We start from the raw sequence: 17929 nt of genomic DNA, 5'->3' as shown, positions 1-17929 counted from the left end.
CAAGAATGCAAGGCAGAAATAATAGATGAATAGACTATGACTGAATTATCTGAAAGGCTAGTCTTTAGTTTTAGTAGAGTAAGTAGGATATGGCTATATTCAGAGAACACAGCTTCTGAAATCACAGGAACATAATTTATGAGCACAACTTATGAAAAAGGAGCTGGTGTTCTTAAGGAATGCTACAACCATGGTCTGTAATATCCAAAATCTGTTTGTCAGATGTTATAGAATACCATATACAGTGGAAGTTAAACAATCTGTCCCTGAAAGGATTGAATTGCATTATAGTGACTCCGTTAATAGTGAAAATGGTGAAGTAATCTTTATAATTTATGAAGCTTTTTTTTTAATGGTCATTTGTAATTTATTTTGCTTTGTGGTTAAATATCACAATTTTTTACATGCTGATGAAATTTAATCATGCAAACAAGTAAAATCAATAAGGAATAGAATAAAAAAATCTAAGAATGCATACTGTATTTGACAAAGAAATATTTATAAAATGATGGGTAACCTTTATTACCACAAAGGTAATAATTCTGTATATTTTCAAAATTACTTTGTTCTCCTGACATATTTAAATATAAATCTCCTCAGATCCTGCCAATAATGTAAAGATTAGATGCTAAACAAGGTAGCTGTAGAAAGTACTGATAAGTAATAGTATTTTCAGTCAATCAGTTGGTACCATTTGTACGCTGCTTAAATATATACTCAAAATAATCAGAGAAAACATCATTATTAGGAAAGTGTGTGTAAGTATATCTGTCTTTGTATTAAAATAGATGTTTACAATCTATTAAAATTATATACAAACCAACTGTTCTTGGATTAGTTTCTTTGCCTCTCACATATGTAGTAATTTTCCATAAATTATTTATATCCTATCTCTTTCCCCATGTTTTTAACAGCTAATCTATTCTTTTGGCAGATTCTATAAACAACAACCAATTCATCCTTAGTATTTCTGAGTCTCAACCAACCATTGACAAAATCCTTCTCAATAAAGGTATTAAATATGAAAGTGTTTTCCAACAATATGGTGCAATTTAGTAAAAAGACATGCCCAGCACAGTTAATCATTCTCATATTCTGTCCATCAGTTAGCTTATAAGTAATAAAAGTTTTAATAAAAGCAGCTGTTTTCCTCCATGTCTCCAAGTAACAAGTTAAACTTGTTTTCTTTATATACACATTTATGTATATTTTACCTTTTCTCTTTTTATAGATGCTTTTATATACATATTTACATTAACGGCTAAAAGGTATTAAAACAATGTATTATTACTTTTAAATGTTCATTGCTCTTTACTTTAAAGAGCATGGATATGAACAAATGGAGAAGGCATAGATCTCCTTTTTTGATCCTCACTGGCTGGTGTACTGGACAAAGATACACACAGGATTGAATCCTTCTATGCTTTCCCTTATGTTTCTGACTTCAGAATACCTTTAAGGCATTCTTTCTAATTCCAATCCATTTGTACTTCAAAAGCATCTTGTCTGAGACTTGCCACTATATTTAAATGTTCACTAATTATCTGACAGAGAAATAGATCTAACTTCATCACCTGGTAAAATCAGGTATGTTTGTAAAATGAATTATCTGAAAGTGGGCTAACTTAAAAAAATTCAAAATGTGTAATTATTTTCTATCATTAGAAAATAAAATTATTTTCATTTTTTAGTTCATATTAGTTTATATATTCTAAAATTATTTTTATAGTAAAATACACCTGAAAGAAGCGGATCACTGTAATTTTCCTCCTATTTTTATAAATGCTTTTGTAAAAGACATAGGATTTTTGCCTTATCAAAGTGTGAAACTCAATGTAATCTTAACTATGGAGTAACTGCTAACATCAGTATACTAATAGACTATGAAAACATTGGAAATGTTAATCCTCTTTTTACAATTCTTGCATCTAGTGAGCCCACTAGTCTCAAGGGAACTTTCTGCTGACAGTCTACTTCTCAGCTGTTTGATAGTAGCACAGCTTCAAAGAACTAGAAGCAGAAGCAGGAGTTGCACTACTATTAAAAAGAGGATAGCTGACAACAGCAGCTTCTCTTTTGAAGTCATTAGAAGGGAAGAAGAAAGAGAGCAAGGAGCAAAGAAGAGGGATGAAGAAAGAACATAGGGAGCGTATGAACTCACAAAGTATTGTATGTTTATCTGACAGAACTACAGAAGAGCTTGGTGTCTGCATACAGAGCTAATGAATCACAGAATTCTGGAAAGCCTCTGTAGAATCAGTTTTCTTTTATGAATACACATAGTACTCATACACAAAACACTGGAGAAATTTTTCATTTACACAGGAATGTAACATTGGATTTTACATTTGTGCAAAATTATGTGTGGATATTGATATAGAAACTCATAGCAATCTTTTGCATCCTTTCAGAAGAAGGAATCTAATTATGAGAAGAGAATATTCACACAAGAAAGCAGAAACAATGTAAAGGAACTGGTGCTATAGAAAGGGAAAAAGAGCCTAAGGAAAACAAAGTAAATGTAAAGCAAAGATGTAATTAATGTTAAATACAGTACTACAGTTCTACAAGATATATTGTCCACTTGCTCTCCCCTACTTTGGATGTTTCTGTCCAACAGCCAGGAGGAGCTACAGATTTTTTTTCTCTTAGCAGAAACCTAACCTTAGAAGAACACCTACTGGTCACTAAAGGAGTGGAATCTTGTGAGTTAGGTAAAGCCCAGTTTTAGGGATAACAGGGGGAACAAGAAGGCAAGTATGATGTGTAACTGTGAGCCAATGAAGAAGAAGCAAGTATGAAGACTGACCTGGAAAACATGTAAAAATAATTCCACCAACTTGGGGGTTAGGTTCCTAGGACCTGTCCCAACTCTGTGTCAGGGTGAAAACTGAACATGTCCAACTGCATTCTGACTTCCCTCCTCCCCTCTGTCTGGGTGCATGAAGTGGCAAGATGGGAGCCATGACATATTCCATGGAGGTCTCTGATACAGATAATTGGAAAAACAGCAAATGCATGATTCACCACTAATATTACTCTATCTGTCCAGAATGTGCAAAGATAAATGTTCTAAAGAATGACACTGTCATAAGGAAACCTCTATAAACAAAATACTATATTAGCAGTTTTGCAAAGGAAGTATGAAGTGAGGAGCTGAGCAGCTATTAGGTTAGACACGATTAGTGCATTATCTAGAATAGAAAATATATCTGTTATGATAAAATATTTCTATTAAAATAGAAAATATAGCTATTATGAGAAGAATGTCAGGTCAGATGATCAAAAACAGAAAAAATGTTTTATCTGAAATTCTAGCTAACTATTTATATTTTAATTTTGTTGCAAGAATCTGGAAGGTGAAACTGGAAAGCAAACATTCATATTTCTGTGAAAGTTGAGAAGGTACATCAGAGAGAAATGGAAAGTGATGTATTTTTATTTCAGAAAAGGGAAACTCTTGAAGAAGTTTTTAATATATACACATAATGTGTCAAAACATGCAAGAACAACTAGGACCTGTGAAAACTTAAGGAAAAAAAGAATCTGTAGATGAAGAAAACTAGAGTCTCTTAACTAAGAACACAGAGGAGTTCCATGAGAAAAAAGCATGAGAATTCAGATTAAAGCCTAAGATAAATTCAAAATAAAATGGATGGAGAGAATGAAATTAAGGGATGTAATACAACTATCAGTTATGCCCATTGTTGTGTTCTCTCTCAGTACACAAAGAAGGCACACATACCTTCTTTTCCTCCCGCAGCATCATCTCAGGTCTATCTAACCTCACAGTACATAACCCTGAGACAGTCTGCATGCTTCATCCCACGTTCCCTAACAGATGTAAATCTCCAAGCAGTGCCTACTCAAAATACTCAACAGCACTTGCGAGATATATGAAATATTTGCAGATTTAATTACCTGCCTTTTCATACCAGCTGTCAGAACCAAACATACCAAAATGTGATAGTTCCTAGGTTTATCAAAACCATTTGAAATCTGATGTGTTTCTCTTACAAACAGCAAAGCAGAAATTCCCGAGTCCACACAAATTTGTATCACAGTGTGAAAGCTCAAGCTAATACTCATCTCTGATTCTCAGCACTATTCTAAGGGAGCCCATTAATTTCAAGAACAGGTTGGCTCTCATCCGACAACTGGAGAAACCTCAAAAGAAAAGGCACAACTTCTCTTAAGAAACTGTCAAGATTAAAATTCTCAGATGCTTCACAGCACTTACATTTTAATGAGAATGACTGTAAAAAGGAAGTGTGAAACACCTGCTGATCACCAAAGACTAAGCTGTAGCTCTACCTTGTGTAGATGGACAGAAAGAAAAAGGAGAGGATACACTGTTTACCTTCATGTAATCTCAGTGTAAAATGCAAAGGAGAAGCAAATATATTAATTTGCAATTATGGGAAAGTATGGGTAATAAAAGAGCTGGAATTTGACTTTCAGTGACAAATTTTGCAAAACATTTGATGTTTGCAATGATAGGTAAATTTATTACATATCAAATAGTTAGACTGTAAACTATGCAAACAGCATCCAGCATTGTAAATTTTGTTTCAAAGCTATTCCAATCACTATTCTTTCCTGACTCTATTAGATGTGCTATTTTCAGATCAAAAATATTTCCAGCATGTAGTGGGAGAAGTAAGGTGGGCTCTGGTTGTAGGAGAACAGTATACTCATTCAAGTTTTGAGACTGCAGTACTCATTTCTAAGAATAGTAGGAAAACTTCTAGGCTGGAAGTATATATATATATATATATGTGTGTGTGTGTGTGTGTGTGTGTATATAAAAATAACATTTTATATATATAAATATAGATATATATTTTTCTTTAACAGGCTTGCTTACTCATTCGGGCTTATAGGCAGATGCCAAGTTTAACTTCGACTGGAAACCAACTACTTTGCAGTGATGAGGCAAACAAAATCACTAAAATGCAAAAATCTTTCAAAGTCCTTTCCGTGCCCTTCTTTGAATTCTTCTCAAAGGACAAATAGCTCCTCTTGAAGCTGAAATAACTAACAACTGTAGAACACTTCAACATAAAGAACTGTCACATTACCACATATCCATCATTCTTAGCAAATTCTGCAGCCATGTTGTATCTTAAGCAGCTGCAGCCACAGCCCAGTTACAAGATTTGAGGTAGCATTTTGAACCCCAGTAAACACAAACTATTTTCAGGTTTTGGCTATAGTGTTTTAGGTCTAAACAAAGTGTTATACAGATAATAATAAAAGGCATGATTAAATAATGCGGCATGTTATACTGTAAGCTTATATTAGTTTTAACCCTAGCTTATAAATATTTATATTGTGCAGGTGAATTCACATGTATGACTTTTAGACTAATATGCAAATAACAAGAATAAATCAAAATACTTTATATTAAATCAATGCAATTTCTCTGTGTAGATAAACCCTAAGAAGCTGCAATGAAGAGAGAATACTCAAACTGATTTCATATTGTGGAGAAACAGCAAATCTGTCATATAGACTGCACACACTCACATTTTTCTAACTCGTCCTGGGTTCAAGAAAAAAATATCCTTATTTTCCATGTTTTCCATTTGGATAGAAATTACAAGCTAAAATATATACCAAAATATTCAACTGGCAAGGCAGCCTACTTTTCTTGCTGACTTGCAAAAGGTGTACTGTTTCAGAAGTTCATGCCATCCAGTGAAGAGGAAATAGCAAGAAGCAGCATTCTTATAAAGTATTAACAAACATCATTCCAAGACTGCACCAATACTCTCTGGGGAACATGAAAGAACCCCCTGTAATGTGAAGTCACAGAAAATTCTCTGAAATACAGCAAATTTGCAGAACTTATGATACTTCTGCAAGTCAACAAAGCTTTGGAACAAAGGTCAGAATTAAAACAGAAAGTGAGTCTCAACCCAAGTATGGAGAATCTGCTTCTCTGTAATAAATTGCTTGAAACTTTCTGAACATTTGTATTTTATAGCTATAACACTGTATTATTGGAGTCATATGTTTGCTGTGTTCTTCCTTGTCAGGAAGCAGCATTTTTCAGTTGTAAGTTTTGTTTCACTGAGTCATAAATCAAAGAACTTTTCAGAGTAACGCAAAGAACTATCGTTCGAATTTTATAATGCATCATGTATTAGAATACCAAAAGGCTTCTACTGCATTTTAATGAGTAACTCTGCTGCTGAATAGGCTATGCCAGCTGGATCTACACTGAAGTTAATATGGACCTGAAGGAGCTAAAATTGCTACTTAAGTTCAAGTATCATTTGTACTCACTGTAAAGAATAGTGCCATTTAAAGCAGTTGTTTTCACTGTCAAGTATAGAGTTGTCAGACTGCCTGTTTCCTGCCCAGATGCAGTCCTGGTCTCAGATACATATATTAGAGAAGGTAGTTCCAAATAAGAATTTCCACTGAAGGATGGAAAAAACAGGGCTGCATCTGCAATGAAAAAACAAAAACTAATTGTGTTTATTTAATACAAAATAAAGTAAAAAAACACAATACCATCAGCAAAATACATTTGAAAGTATCCATTCTTTTGAATACCTTTGAATTGTGAAATCCAAAAGTCTGGATGTTGAAAAACAACTATATTATTGGAAAGCAAACATATAAATTCATTTAACTGTAAAAAATCAAGTTAAAAGTCCGCAAGAGGAAAATGTTCTAGCATCCGTATACCACTAAAAGTGAAAAGACCATTACTTTTAGAAGATGTGATAAAATAACAGTTCAAAAGATTATGTCACCATTCTCTTGTTTATAGACACATCCATGCAGAACTTTTGTCCAAAGACATATCTGTGAAATATTTGTATTTGATTTATAATTGTATATGACAAACATAGGTTTTCTTAATTTTGAGGATACTTGAATGTTCTGGTTTGAAATTATGATGAAGACACACGTGAAGGGCTGCACATACATTCTTCCACTACACTATTCCTTCCTTTCAGGTGGTGAATTTTTATAGATAGTATGGACCATGATTTTCTTACAGAAACAAACATTTTAATTACAACATCCTGGGTAAAATATAGCTTTTAATGACTAGAAATGAAGGCTTCTTTTGGGCATAGGCTGTCTTTAATGGTATTTCCATAGGGCTTTCTAAAACAAAGAGCCAAACTCCAATTGTTGGCTTTGGACATTGGTCAAATAAGCCGTATTTGGGAAATTTCAACAGACTTTTTGCAAATCTGAAGGACAGCTTATGAAGCAGCATATCTTAAACTCTGCAGTTGTTCACCATGTCTTAAGTACATTCTCAATCATTTTACTTTTGATTATTTTGATTATCAAGAATGAGGTACAAAATTAGGAAGAGAATGAAATGATTTGCGAAAGAATAATAAGAAATCTAGTTTGCTTGCTCTAAAAGAAACCAAGCTAATTTGTAAAATTCTCAGACCTATGACTAAAATTTTGCATACATAAAATCCATTTAACACAAAATAATGAACTGCTCCCATGCCTTTTGAAGCTAAATAATCACAAGTGAAAACTTTAAATATGAAGGTTTAACATTTGCAATTTTTATTACATCAATTATCTTTGTCATTATAGTTTTGTGCGTAGGTGGGATAATAATACCACCCAAGCAATAGGAAATAAAACTAATTGAGGTTAGGCAGAGTGTCTTCCCAAAGTCTTAAGCATCCTATTCAAGCACTCCTCCTTGAAGACAGTCCAAATTCATCACCAGGAATATGAATAAGGAATGAGGAACAAAACAAGGAGTCTGAGTCAGGTAATATTTCTGTAAAGAAATTCCTAATGTAATTAACTAAAACTATACAAGGGATTTGTGACTGATGATTATGCATAGGCATGAATAATGTGTGAATGTTCTTTTCAGAATTTTTATTCTCTCTGTATATGAATGAATGTCACTAGAGTTCATTGGCTTTTTTTTATTTTGGGGGTAAATCTGCCCATGATTTGTTCTCTGTCATTCTTTACTGGACTTAAGAAGAACAAAACAAAACCCACTAGTCATGGTTAGACAAGCATGTTTCAAAGGGCATAAAAAATGGATAGCAATAGAAGGCAGGAAGAAAAGCAAAAAAGTACTTATGTTTCTAAATGGTAGGCCTGGAAAAGTTAGGATTATTGGAGAAAATGAGAAAAATATGGGATGAAAAGATTGGGGGAGGGAGGGGCTGAAAGAAGTTGCAAAGAGTAAAGAGTCAGAAGCAGACCTACACACTTAGGAGAAAGCTGTTTGTCTAATTAAATTCAGCCTTTCAAGGAAAACAGTACTAGGAGATCTTTCACAGAGAGGCTCTGTGTAGACAATGTAAGGAAAAAATGCATTTATTCAGCAGTATTCTTCTTCTTCAAATGTAGTGCCTTCAAAAGCTTCAGTGTAGTATGGTACTCACCACACATCTTGCAGCTAAAGCTATTAAAAAGTCTTTATTAAGCAGTTTTCAAAAATACTCAACTATGAGATTAAATGTTCACAATTTAAATTCTGCTTTAAAATGATTATTTTGTGAAGTTTCTTTCAGCTAGCTTTTCCCCATTTACTAAAATCTGAAAATTTTTTTTCATTTTGCAAAAATGATTCTCATGATGCATGTCTTAGTAGTAGGAATATGAAAGAAATAACTGAACTTTGAAACCTTTTCATGGACAAGATTTCTCATGTAATAAATGAAGGGAACGTATAAAATAGAGCTTTGCTCTTGTGGACATTATAATCTAAACTTTTGCATCTTCTGATTTACCATGATTTTAACTGTTCATTATTCAATATATATTTACATTTTATTTTATTTATAGAAGTATATTCTCCAAAGTCTAAGGCTGCAGTATGATGAACACTTCTTCAGGAAGCAAGCAACTCCCTGAATTAGGAAATTCATCCAAGTTAATAATCTTGGGTGGGAGAGGAATTCTTTTTAATCCAGATCTGTTTTACCATGCATCCCCAAGACATCAGTATTGGCACAAGTAAGAGAATGCATAAACAGCAGGAATGAAGAGCAAGGAAGGAAGGGCTTGCTAAATCAGCACTGCCACTGAATGCATGGTTATTGAATTTTGCCCTACAAGAACATGCACAGTTTTGGCAACCCCACTCATCCCACTCATAAGTCACTTACTGTTGTATTTCTCTGCCCTGTAAACTCTGTCTTGTGGAGGAATGGTTAAGCGAGAGAGGGCCTGATCTGATTGGGATGAGCAATCCCGTTCTCAGGGTAAGGGAAGGAATGTAGGCCAAGGCGAGCGAGCCTTGCAGCAGCCGAGCGAGCCTTGCAGCAGCCTTGAGCACTACAAAAGAAGGTATTCACAAAACTGGTAAACAAGTCTAGACGGAACTAGGTTCCATAAATGTCGACGGAGCGTGGACAGCAACCTTGCACCAATCATATATCCGCTTTATGCGCGTGGACAGAAACTGTAGCCAATCATGTAGCTATTGCTAGCGCATGCGTATTGCTTGTCGATATATATACTTTGTGTAAGCTTTAATAAAGGGAGAACGACCATACTCACATTGAGACTCCGTCGTTACTCCGGGCCCGTCCCCCCACTCCAACATCTGGTAGCAGAGGATGGTTGACTTCCGTGACTTCCGATGAGAGCTCCGAGACTGCGGTAAGCAGCGAGAGGACGGGAGCGGGGACTGAACGGCTGAGAGGAGTGCTGGTTGTACGCCGCTAGCCAGCCAGACACTGAGGCCTCGGGGTCGCACCCCGCCTCTCAGGGAAGCAGCATGCAAGCTGATGCTGCTGCCACCTTGCTCGCCGGGATACTCTCTAAGAGAGGGATTGACGCCCCGGAAAAGCAGTTGCACCGGTTGATTAAGCTAGGGCAAAAATGGGGACATTTCCCTGATACTCATATGCTATTTTCCGTATCGGAATGGCGAGATTTTGGAGAAACAATGTGGCATAAGACCATCGAGGGTGGCGACAAGGACAAGAAGGAGGTTAAGGCGGTGCGAGCTCTGTGGAGCACGGTCCTAGAGACCCTAGCAGCCGTGAAGGCTGAGGGAGAGGTCGCGGCTGCTGCCACAACAATGCTGAGCCCTGCGCCACCCAGCGCCCCTTTCTGTCGTTGCGGCGGGTCCCAGTTTGCCATCAGGGGACCCGTTTCCACGGGCAAACCGTACCGCACCGTGACTGAGATGCTGCAAAAACTACGTGGGGGTCCAGCCGGATCTGCGGGAAAAGGGGAAGCTGCCTCCGAGCCAGTCGGCTCGAGTACTGACGAGAACGCGGAAGTACAGCAGGATGCCTGCCAGGGGCCGGGGGAGGGCGGGACAGTTCCTAGTGCCCCGCCTCTGCCGCCCGCAGAGGGGCCGCCTCGACCGTCGGTCCCTCCGCCACCGCCCCCCCCGCAGCCCTTGCCTCCGTCCGCTCCTGAGGGAGCCAGCAGTGCGTCATGCCCAGGGCCCTCGTCGCCGCCCGTACCAGGGGAGGGCAGCACAGCCCCGCCGAGGCCATGGCAGGAGCCCCTGACATTGCCATCTCCTGAATCGTCAGGCACAGCCTCGCCTACCACCCCCATGGGGACAAAGCCGTCCACGGCTCAACTATTAAAAATGTTTGAGCAGCTGTCAGTAAAACTGGAAAAGCTGGAACTGAGGGACGGGAGGAGGGACCTTCCCCCATGTATGCGGACCTCCGGTGGGTTCATCCCACGGGAGCCCCGGTGGAGCAGAATCATCAAGGACGCCATTGTAGAGGGACAGTGGCAGCCAGCCCCCGGGGGAAGCGGGGCTGTCGGCCTTGGCCTTCCCGATCGTTTACAGAGGGGGAGATAAAAAATGGGAACCACATGATTGGAAGATCCTTCAGCAAGCCCGGAACACGGTGTCTACTTACGGCATTAAGTCTGAGGTGACTCGGCAGATCGTCAACTGGATCTTTACAGCAGATCTGATGTGCCCCTATGACTGTAAAAACTTGATGAGGCTTCTACTTACGCCAACCCAGTACCTACTGTGGGTGGCCTCATGGCAACAGCGTAGCACAGAGGAGGCCATGCGCCACCTGGGCCAGGATGACCCTTTGCGCGGGGTCACAGCTGAAATGCTGTGTGGGGAGGGAGCCTGGTCCAACTACCTGGATCAAGCCAACTACCCCCCATCCATGCTCCAGCTGTCGGCCCGTCTTGCCTTCGATGCCTTCCTCTCCTTACCGGGGGGGGGGGGGGCACTCCATCATTTGGGAACCTGGTGCAAGGTGCGACCAAGAAGTACAGCAACTTCGTTGACCGCCTCTGGGAGGCGATCATGCAACACCCTGACCTCACGGAGGACGGTAAAGGCCAAATGTTCAAGGTGCTCGCTTTTGACAAGGCCAACAAGGTCACAAAGCAGATTCTGGCCAGCCTGCTGAAAGGGGCTGGGGTGGAGGAGATGCTACTGCGGGTGGAGCGGACAGAGGCACAAAAGCAGGGCGCCTCCGTCGCTGCGGCCATCCAGGGCGCCGTTGCTGCTATGGTGCAGAAGGACCGACGACCCACCCCGAAGCGCCGTGTGTTGGGCACCCCCTTTCTAGGGCGGTGCTATCGATGTGGGGAGGCGGGCCACCTTCGCACCAATTGTCGTATTGCGGTGTGGTGTGACAACTGCCAGAAAGACACGCATGCCACCAAAGCCTGCTCGGGAAACGGCCGGGCGAGCGCGGGGAAGGGCCGCGCGCAGACACAAGTGAACCCCCTTGCGCAACCCGGGGCTTTCTGCAGCAACACTGCCCCGCAACCCGAGGGAGCCTGGGAATCGACGTGGAGACCACAGTAGACATCACACTCGTTGACTCCGCTGTCCAGAAGATCCCCAGCAATGCGATAGGACCTCTCTTCCATCAAGATAGTTCCGTCGGAGGATTGCTCCTAGGGCAGTCCTCAGCTGGTATTCAAGGACTTATTGTGTTGCCAGGGGCAATCGATGCTGATTATATGGGTCGCATTTATATCATGGTCTATACTGTTTGCCTGCCTGTTTTCATTCCTAAAGGCAGTAAGATCGCGCAAATAGTCGCCCTTGGCACCTCATTGGACCATCCACCGCAACTCCAACCCTATCGAGGTGACCGTGGCTTCGGGTCTACCGGACCTGCTGTTTGTTTTACCACAAAAATGGATCGGCGTCCCACCATGCACGTCATCATCTCACAACATGGCACATCCAAGCAAATCGAAGCCATGCTGGATACCGGAGCTGACGTTACCATCATCAATCGAACTGTATGGCCTATGCAATGGCCGGTAGAGATGCCGACGACGTCCATTGCAGGTGTAGGGGGACAGTCTACCCCTTATATCAGCAAACAACCAATCCACTTGCAGTTTCCAGAAGGTCAGCAAGCCAGTCTTAAGGTGTATGTGTTACCTCTATCTGGGACTTTGGAGGCCTTAATTGGCCGGGATGTTTTGAATCAGATTGGAGCAGTGCTAACAACGAAACCTTTTTAATCCTGGGCACTGGGGAGCAGTCGCCCAACCCACCGCTAACCTGGAACACCGATGAACCCGTGTGGGTTGACCAGTGGCCCACGACTAAAGAGCAACTGCAAATCACCAGGCAACTGGTCGCTGAACAGCTTGCCTCCGGACACATCAAGCCTTCTGTTAGTCCATGGAATACACCTATTTTTGTCATCCCAAAGAAGAATGGAAAGTGGCGACTCCTGCATGACCTCCGCAAAGTCAATGAACAGATGCAATCGATGGGAGCGTTGCAACCCGGGATGCCATCACCTAGTATGCTACCAGACGGATGGCACATACTGATAGTCGACTTGAAGGACTGCTTTTTTACCATTCCTTTACATCCTCAAGATACACAGCGTTTTGCCTTTTCTGTGCCAGCAATAAACAAGGCTGCACCTGCGGAGCGTTATGAGTGGGTTGTTTTGCCGCAAGGAATGAAAAACTCACCAACATTGTGCCAACTTTATGTCGCATGGGCATTGCAGCCACTCCAAAACCAATGGCCAGACACCATAATCTATCACTATATGGACGACATTCTTTGTTGCCAAGAAAAGCCTTTTCCTGAAGAGTCATTAACACAATTAAGTGACATTCTAGCTACAAAGGGACTTATTATTGCACCAGATAAGATCCAACGCACGGCTCCATGGAAATATCTTGGATGGTCCATTGCAGAGTCAAAAATTCGACCCCAGAAAACAGAGCTCGCAACTCAATTATGCACCCTGCATGACGTTCAAACCTTACTTGGAGATATTCAATGGGTGCGGCACTGTGTTGGTATCTCCAACACTGATATCGCACCCCTGACGGCTTTGCTGCGAGGCACAAATCCTGCTAACAAGATTACCTTGACACCTGAACACCATGCGGTATTGCAGCGCATTACAGAAAAGCTACATCTGTCATGGTCTTCGCGACGCCTCCTAAGCCTGCCCATATCCTTACTCATATGCAATGGGAAAGACTCACCATACGCAGTCATTTGCCAGTGGCAGCATCGAAACTGGGAGTCTCTCCCCCCTGTTCTGGTCGATGCCACTGACAAAAGCAAAAATCACAGAGATGTATTTAACATCTTGGAATGGGTATTTTTGAGTGTACAACCAAAAACGAGTGTCCAGACCCGAACCGAAGCAGTTGGTGATTTGATACGCAAGGGACGATCAAGAATCACAGAGATCAGTGGCCAGGAGCCAGACGATATTAGCATACCTGTCAGTATGGCTGACCTAGAATGGTGGCTCCAAAACGCTGTGGCCATACAAAATGCTTTGTTAGGCTTCGGTGGTAAGGTACATTCGTGCCAGCCTCAGGGAAAGCTGTGGCAAGTATTAAAGCGAAATCAGTGGCTAGAAAAATCCAAAGTAAGTGAGAAACCACTTCCAGACGGTGTCACTGTCTACACGGACGCAGGCAAGCACTTGCGACGTGCAGCGTGCGTATGGAGGGAAAGTAATCAATGGAAGCAACATATTATGGAAGGACAGCCCCGGGATTCTCTTCAGACTTTGGAATTAACTGCGGTAGTTTGGGCTCTAACCAATTGGTTGAGTACCCCTCTAAACGTAGTGACTGATTCAATGTATGTAGCAGGGATAGTGCCACGATTGGAGGACGCTTTAATACGGGAGACAGCGAACCCGAGGTTGGGAAGTCTGTTTATTGCATTGCGCTCTGTGCTTGGCCAACGGACAGCAGCTTGTTGTGTTATCCACATTCGTAGTCACCAGCTGGATGTGGGGCTAGGCCAAGGCAATCAGCTCGCTGACAGCCTGGTTAGCTCAGTGTGTCATCTACCCCCTATGGACAAGTTTCAACAGGCTAGGCAAAGTCGCGACATGTTTCATCACAATGCCAAGGGCTTAAAAAGGCAATTTGGCCTGACAGAGAGTGAGGCCCGAGGTACTGTGCAGGCCTGCCCAAGGTGTGGGAACCACGGTCCTGGTATTGGGCTTGAGGTAAATCCAAAAGGGTTGAAAGCTCTAGAATTATGGCAGATGGATGTCACACATATTCCAGAGTTCGGCCGATTAAAGTATGTGCATGTAACCATTGATACCTTCTCCAAGATGATATGGGCAACTGCATTACCCGGAGAAAAGGCACAACAGGTGTGTAAGCATCTGTTGGCCTGCTTTGCCATATTGGGCGTGCCTGAACGCATAAAAACGGATAATGGACCTGCCTATGTCAGTCAAAAGTTTAGGACGTTTCTATCTCGATGGGGGGTTGATCATGTTACAGGGATTCCACACTCACCGACCAGGCAAGGACTAATAGAACGTACCCATCAAGTATTAAAAGATTATCTAAGAAAGCAAAAAGGTGAGGAGATGGACGCACAGCAGAGGCTGCACCGTGCGCTCTTCACCCTGAATTATCTTTGTCTCATGGGCGACCGTGAAGAACCCCCGGTAATCATTCACCACCGAAATCTTAAGTTTAATAATACAACAACGTTACCACAGTTTAAAGTAATGTATCGGGACCCAGTCTCTGGAATATGGATTGGGCCCGCCCCTGTTGTCTTTAATGGTCGAGGTTATATGTGTGTCTCCACAGATCGTGGTCCAGTGTGGGTACCCAGCAAGAATGTGAAGCCTGTCTTGACTCACCATGACTCATCTAGCGAATAAGCAGACAGAGATCCTGATTCTGGGAATGCTGTTCCCAGTGGCTCTCCACAAGATTGAACACAGACAACGTTACCTGGGCGAACACAACAGGGCAATAAGCCTTTTGTCTGTCGCTAGCTTCTGCTACGCAACCCTTTAGAACCTGCCTAGTAGGAATTCCCAGCAGTATGAAAAAAGTGAATTTTCTGAGTATAGCAGGGGGAGGTGCAACAGCAGTATGCCTGCTACTAATTGTAGTGCCGCGCTTATTAATGCATTACATGCTACGCTACCTTAGGATCCTCAAGAGCTAACTCTTTGTGCCTGAGGCAGCAGCAGACAACGCCTTAACCTACTAGAGGACCAAAATAGCCTGCGACATGCAATTCTGCAAAATAGGGCTGCAATTGATTTTTTGCTCTTAGTACAAGGCCATGGTTGTGAGGATTTTGAAGGTGTGTGCTGCGTGGATTTGTCTGATCATAGTGAATCCATTCACAAACAGTTGCAGTGGTTGAAGGAGCACACAAGAAAAAGCCGTCAGCACCATGGACTATTAGACAAATGGCTAATTAACCTGTTTGGCAATCTACCGCAGTGGCTAATAGGGTTGCTTACTGAAGGCTTACGCATTTTAATAATCCTTATAATTGTAGGTTTGTGCTTATGTGTAGTACTACGCTGCCTGAAGAACGCTTTGCTAAAAGTAGTGCACCACGCTTGGATTGCTCATAAACAAGAAGGGGGAATTGTGGAGGAATGGTTAAGCGAGAGAGGGCCTGATCTGATTGGGATGAGCAATCCCGTTCTCAGGGTAAGGGAAGGAATGTAGGCCAAGGCGAGCGAGCCTTGCAGCGGCCTTGAGCACTACAAAAGAAGGTATTCACAAAACTGGTAAACAAGTCTAGACGGAACTAGGTTCCATAAATGTCGACAGAGCGTGGACAGCAACCTTGCACCAATCATATATCCGCTTTATGCGCGTGGACAGAAACTGTAGCCAATCATGTAGCTATTGCTAGCGCATGCTTATTGCTTGTCTATATATACTTTGTGTAAGCTCTAATAAAGAGAGAACGACCATACTCACATTGAGACTCCGTCGTTACTCCGGGCCCGTCCCCCCACTCCAACACTGTCTAAAGCTTGCAACCAGAAGGACATAAATCTTAAAAGGATTTGCATCATTAATACTTCCAAGAATATGAAGTTACAACATTATCTTTTTAAGAGGCTGTAAGAAGGAAAAGGAGCCAAATGCCAAAAATAAGCAGTTGTAGTGACATATATAAATATCCAACTGAAATCAAGGAGAGGAGATGAGACGAGAGGAGAGGGAGAGGGAGAGGGGAAGGGAAAGGGAGAGGAGAGGATGCAACCTGCACTGCTGTGCCCAGGGTAGCCTATGCCTCAGTCACCAGTTTAGTGAACTCCTCTCAGGAATCAGCAGAAGAGATTCAGCAAAGACAGAGATCTTCTCCAGGGACTTGGATGCTGGCCAACAAAGCCAAATATAACCAGAAAGATGCAGAGAAGTACATCCTCCTCCCCATGGGCCGTGGGCTATTAGCCCTCTGATCCTTGCCACTCATTCTCTGCCCTAAAAGGGCTGTACAAAATCAGCAAGGAGGACACTCAGAGCAGAGCAGTTAGTCCTCTTCTTGGACAGATGGCCTAACTGGAGAAAAATAAACAGTTTGCTATGACCTTCTTGAAAGGGTGGATGCTTTCCTCTTCACACAGACTGAGATTGATTATCTGGAAAATAGATCAGAAGAAGGAATACAACCTCCACAGGTAGCACAATGAAGCAAGAAGCCACCAAAGGCTTCTTAAGTGCAAGATACCAAGAACAAGTTCGTATATGGCAAGAGCAACCTGAAGCACTGCAATACACCAGAGCAGCTGAGAACTGAAATGTCATGTCAGCTGTGCCTTCTATGGCCCATGCTGCAGGGGAGGGAGAGCTTTGAGTAGCCCCAGGCACTGCAAGGAAGAACTCTCCAGTCTCACGTAGTGTTCTCTGTGAGAGAACGTACCCTCTCTAAAGGAAAATGTACCTATGAGAACTCTCTATGGCACGCTCCTGGGTTTGACTTAAAAGCCAATCTGCAAGTGTCACAAGCTACCTAAAGTGTTTGAACAGAAGAGGAAAATCTTTACTGTTAAATGCAATCATACTAGTTCATTTTGTTGTTTTATCTTTTGTAACTTTGTTCTGTAATTACAAATTTGTTTTTAAGTAAGCACACTCTTCAGTTCCTTAAATCCTGAAAAATAATAAAGCTAAGTCTGAGTAAAATAATACACAACTGGGAACTCAATTCCTAGAGAAGGTCTGGAGAGGAAACAGAGTAACTCCGCAGCAAGCATTAGTCAAGCAAGCAATCTAGCATATGACAAGACAGTGATGAGCATATATGAATCCCAGCATCCCCAGGATGCTTGTAGCAATATCTGCTAAGCATTTTCATCGTATCTTGTATATGGTAAAAATACATTTTAAATATCTTCAATATTTGTCAAGCAACAAGCAACTCACTTTCGGTATCCTGAACTTAGCATCAGTAGCAAAATCAAATTAAAAACACTTTTATGGTTAAATGTTTAACTGTTAGAGTCACTTCTCACATCTCATGTTTTATCTACAGCAGACTTCATACATACAGTTAACTGCAGACCTAACAGTTGAAATTAATTCAATAATAGCAAGGAATAGTTTGATCCAGAGAATAGTTTGATACAATGCAAACAGCTGTTTCCAGCAAACAGTAGTGTCACACACAGCATTGCTTATCAACAAAGCTTATCAACATCAATTTAATTACACCCACAGTATT

At 41.5% G+C, this 17929-nt stretch overlaps 1 protein-coding gene across 1 annotated transcript in view; it reads right to left on the bottom strand.

Annotated features, from left to right (window-relative positions):
- Nucleotides 1–17929, bottom strand: part of EYS (eyes shut homolog) — a 956188-nt gene that overhangs the window by 174519 nt on the left and 763740 nt on the right. Inside the window, exon 37 of the mRNA XM_067294141.1 lies at nt 6292–6456. Coding sequence (XP_067150242.1) covers nt 6292–6456 — 165 coding nt within the window. The remainder of the gene's footprint in view (nt 1–6291; nt 6457–17929) is intronic.

This window comes from Apteryx mantelli, chromosome 3 (genome assembly GCF_036417845.1).
Source record: "Apteryx mantelli isolate bAptMan1 chromosome 3, bAptMan1.hap1, whole genome shotgun sequence".
In the NCBI taxonomy this organism is placed as follows: domain Eukaryota; kingdom Metazoa; phylum Chordata; class Aves; order Apterygiformes; family Apterygidae; genus Apteryx; species Apteryx mantelli.
The sequence above is the reverse complement of the archived record's forward strand: the minus strand, read 5'-3'. Positions and strand labels throughout refer to the sequence as shown.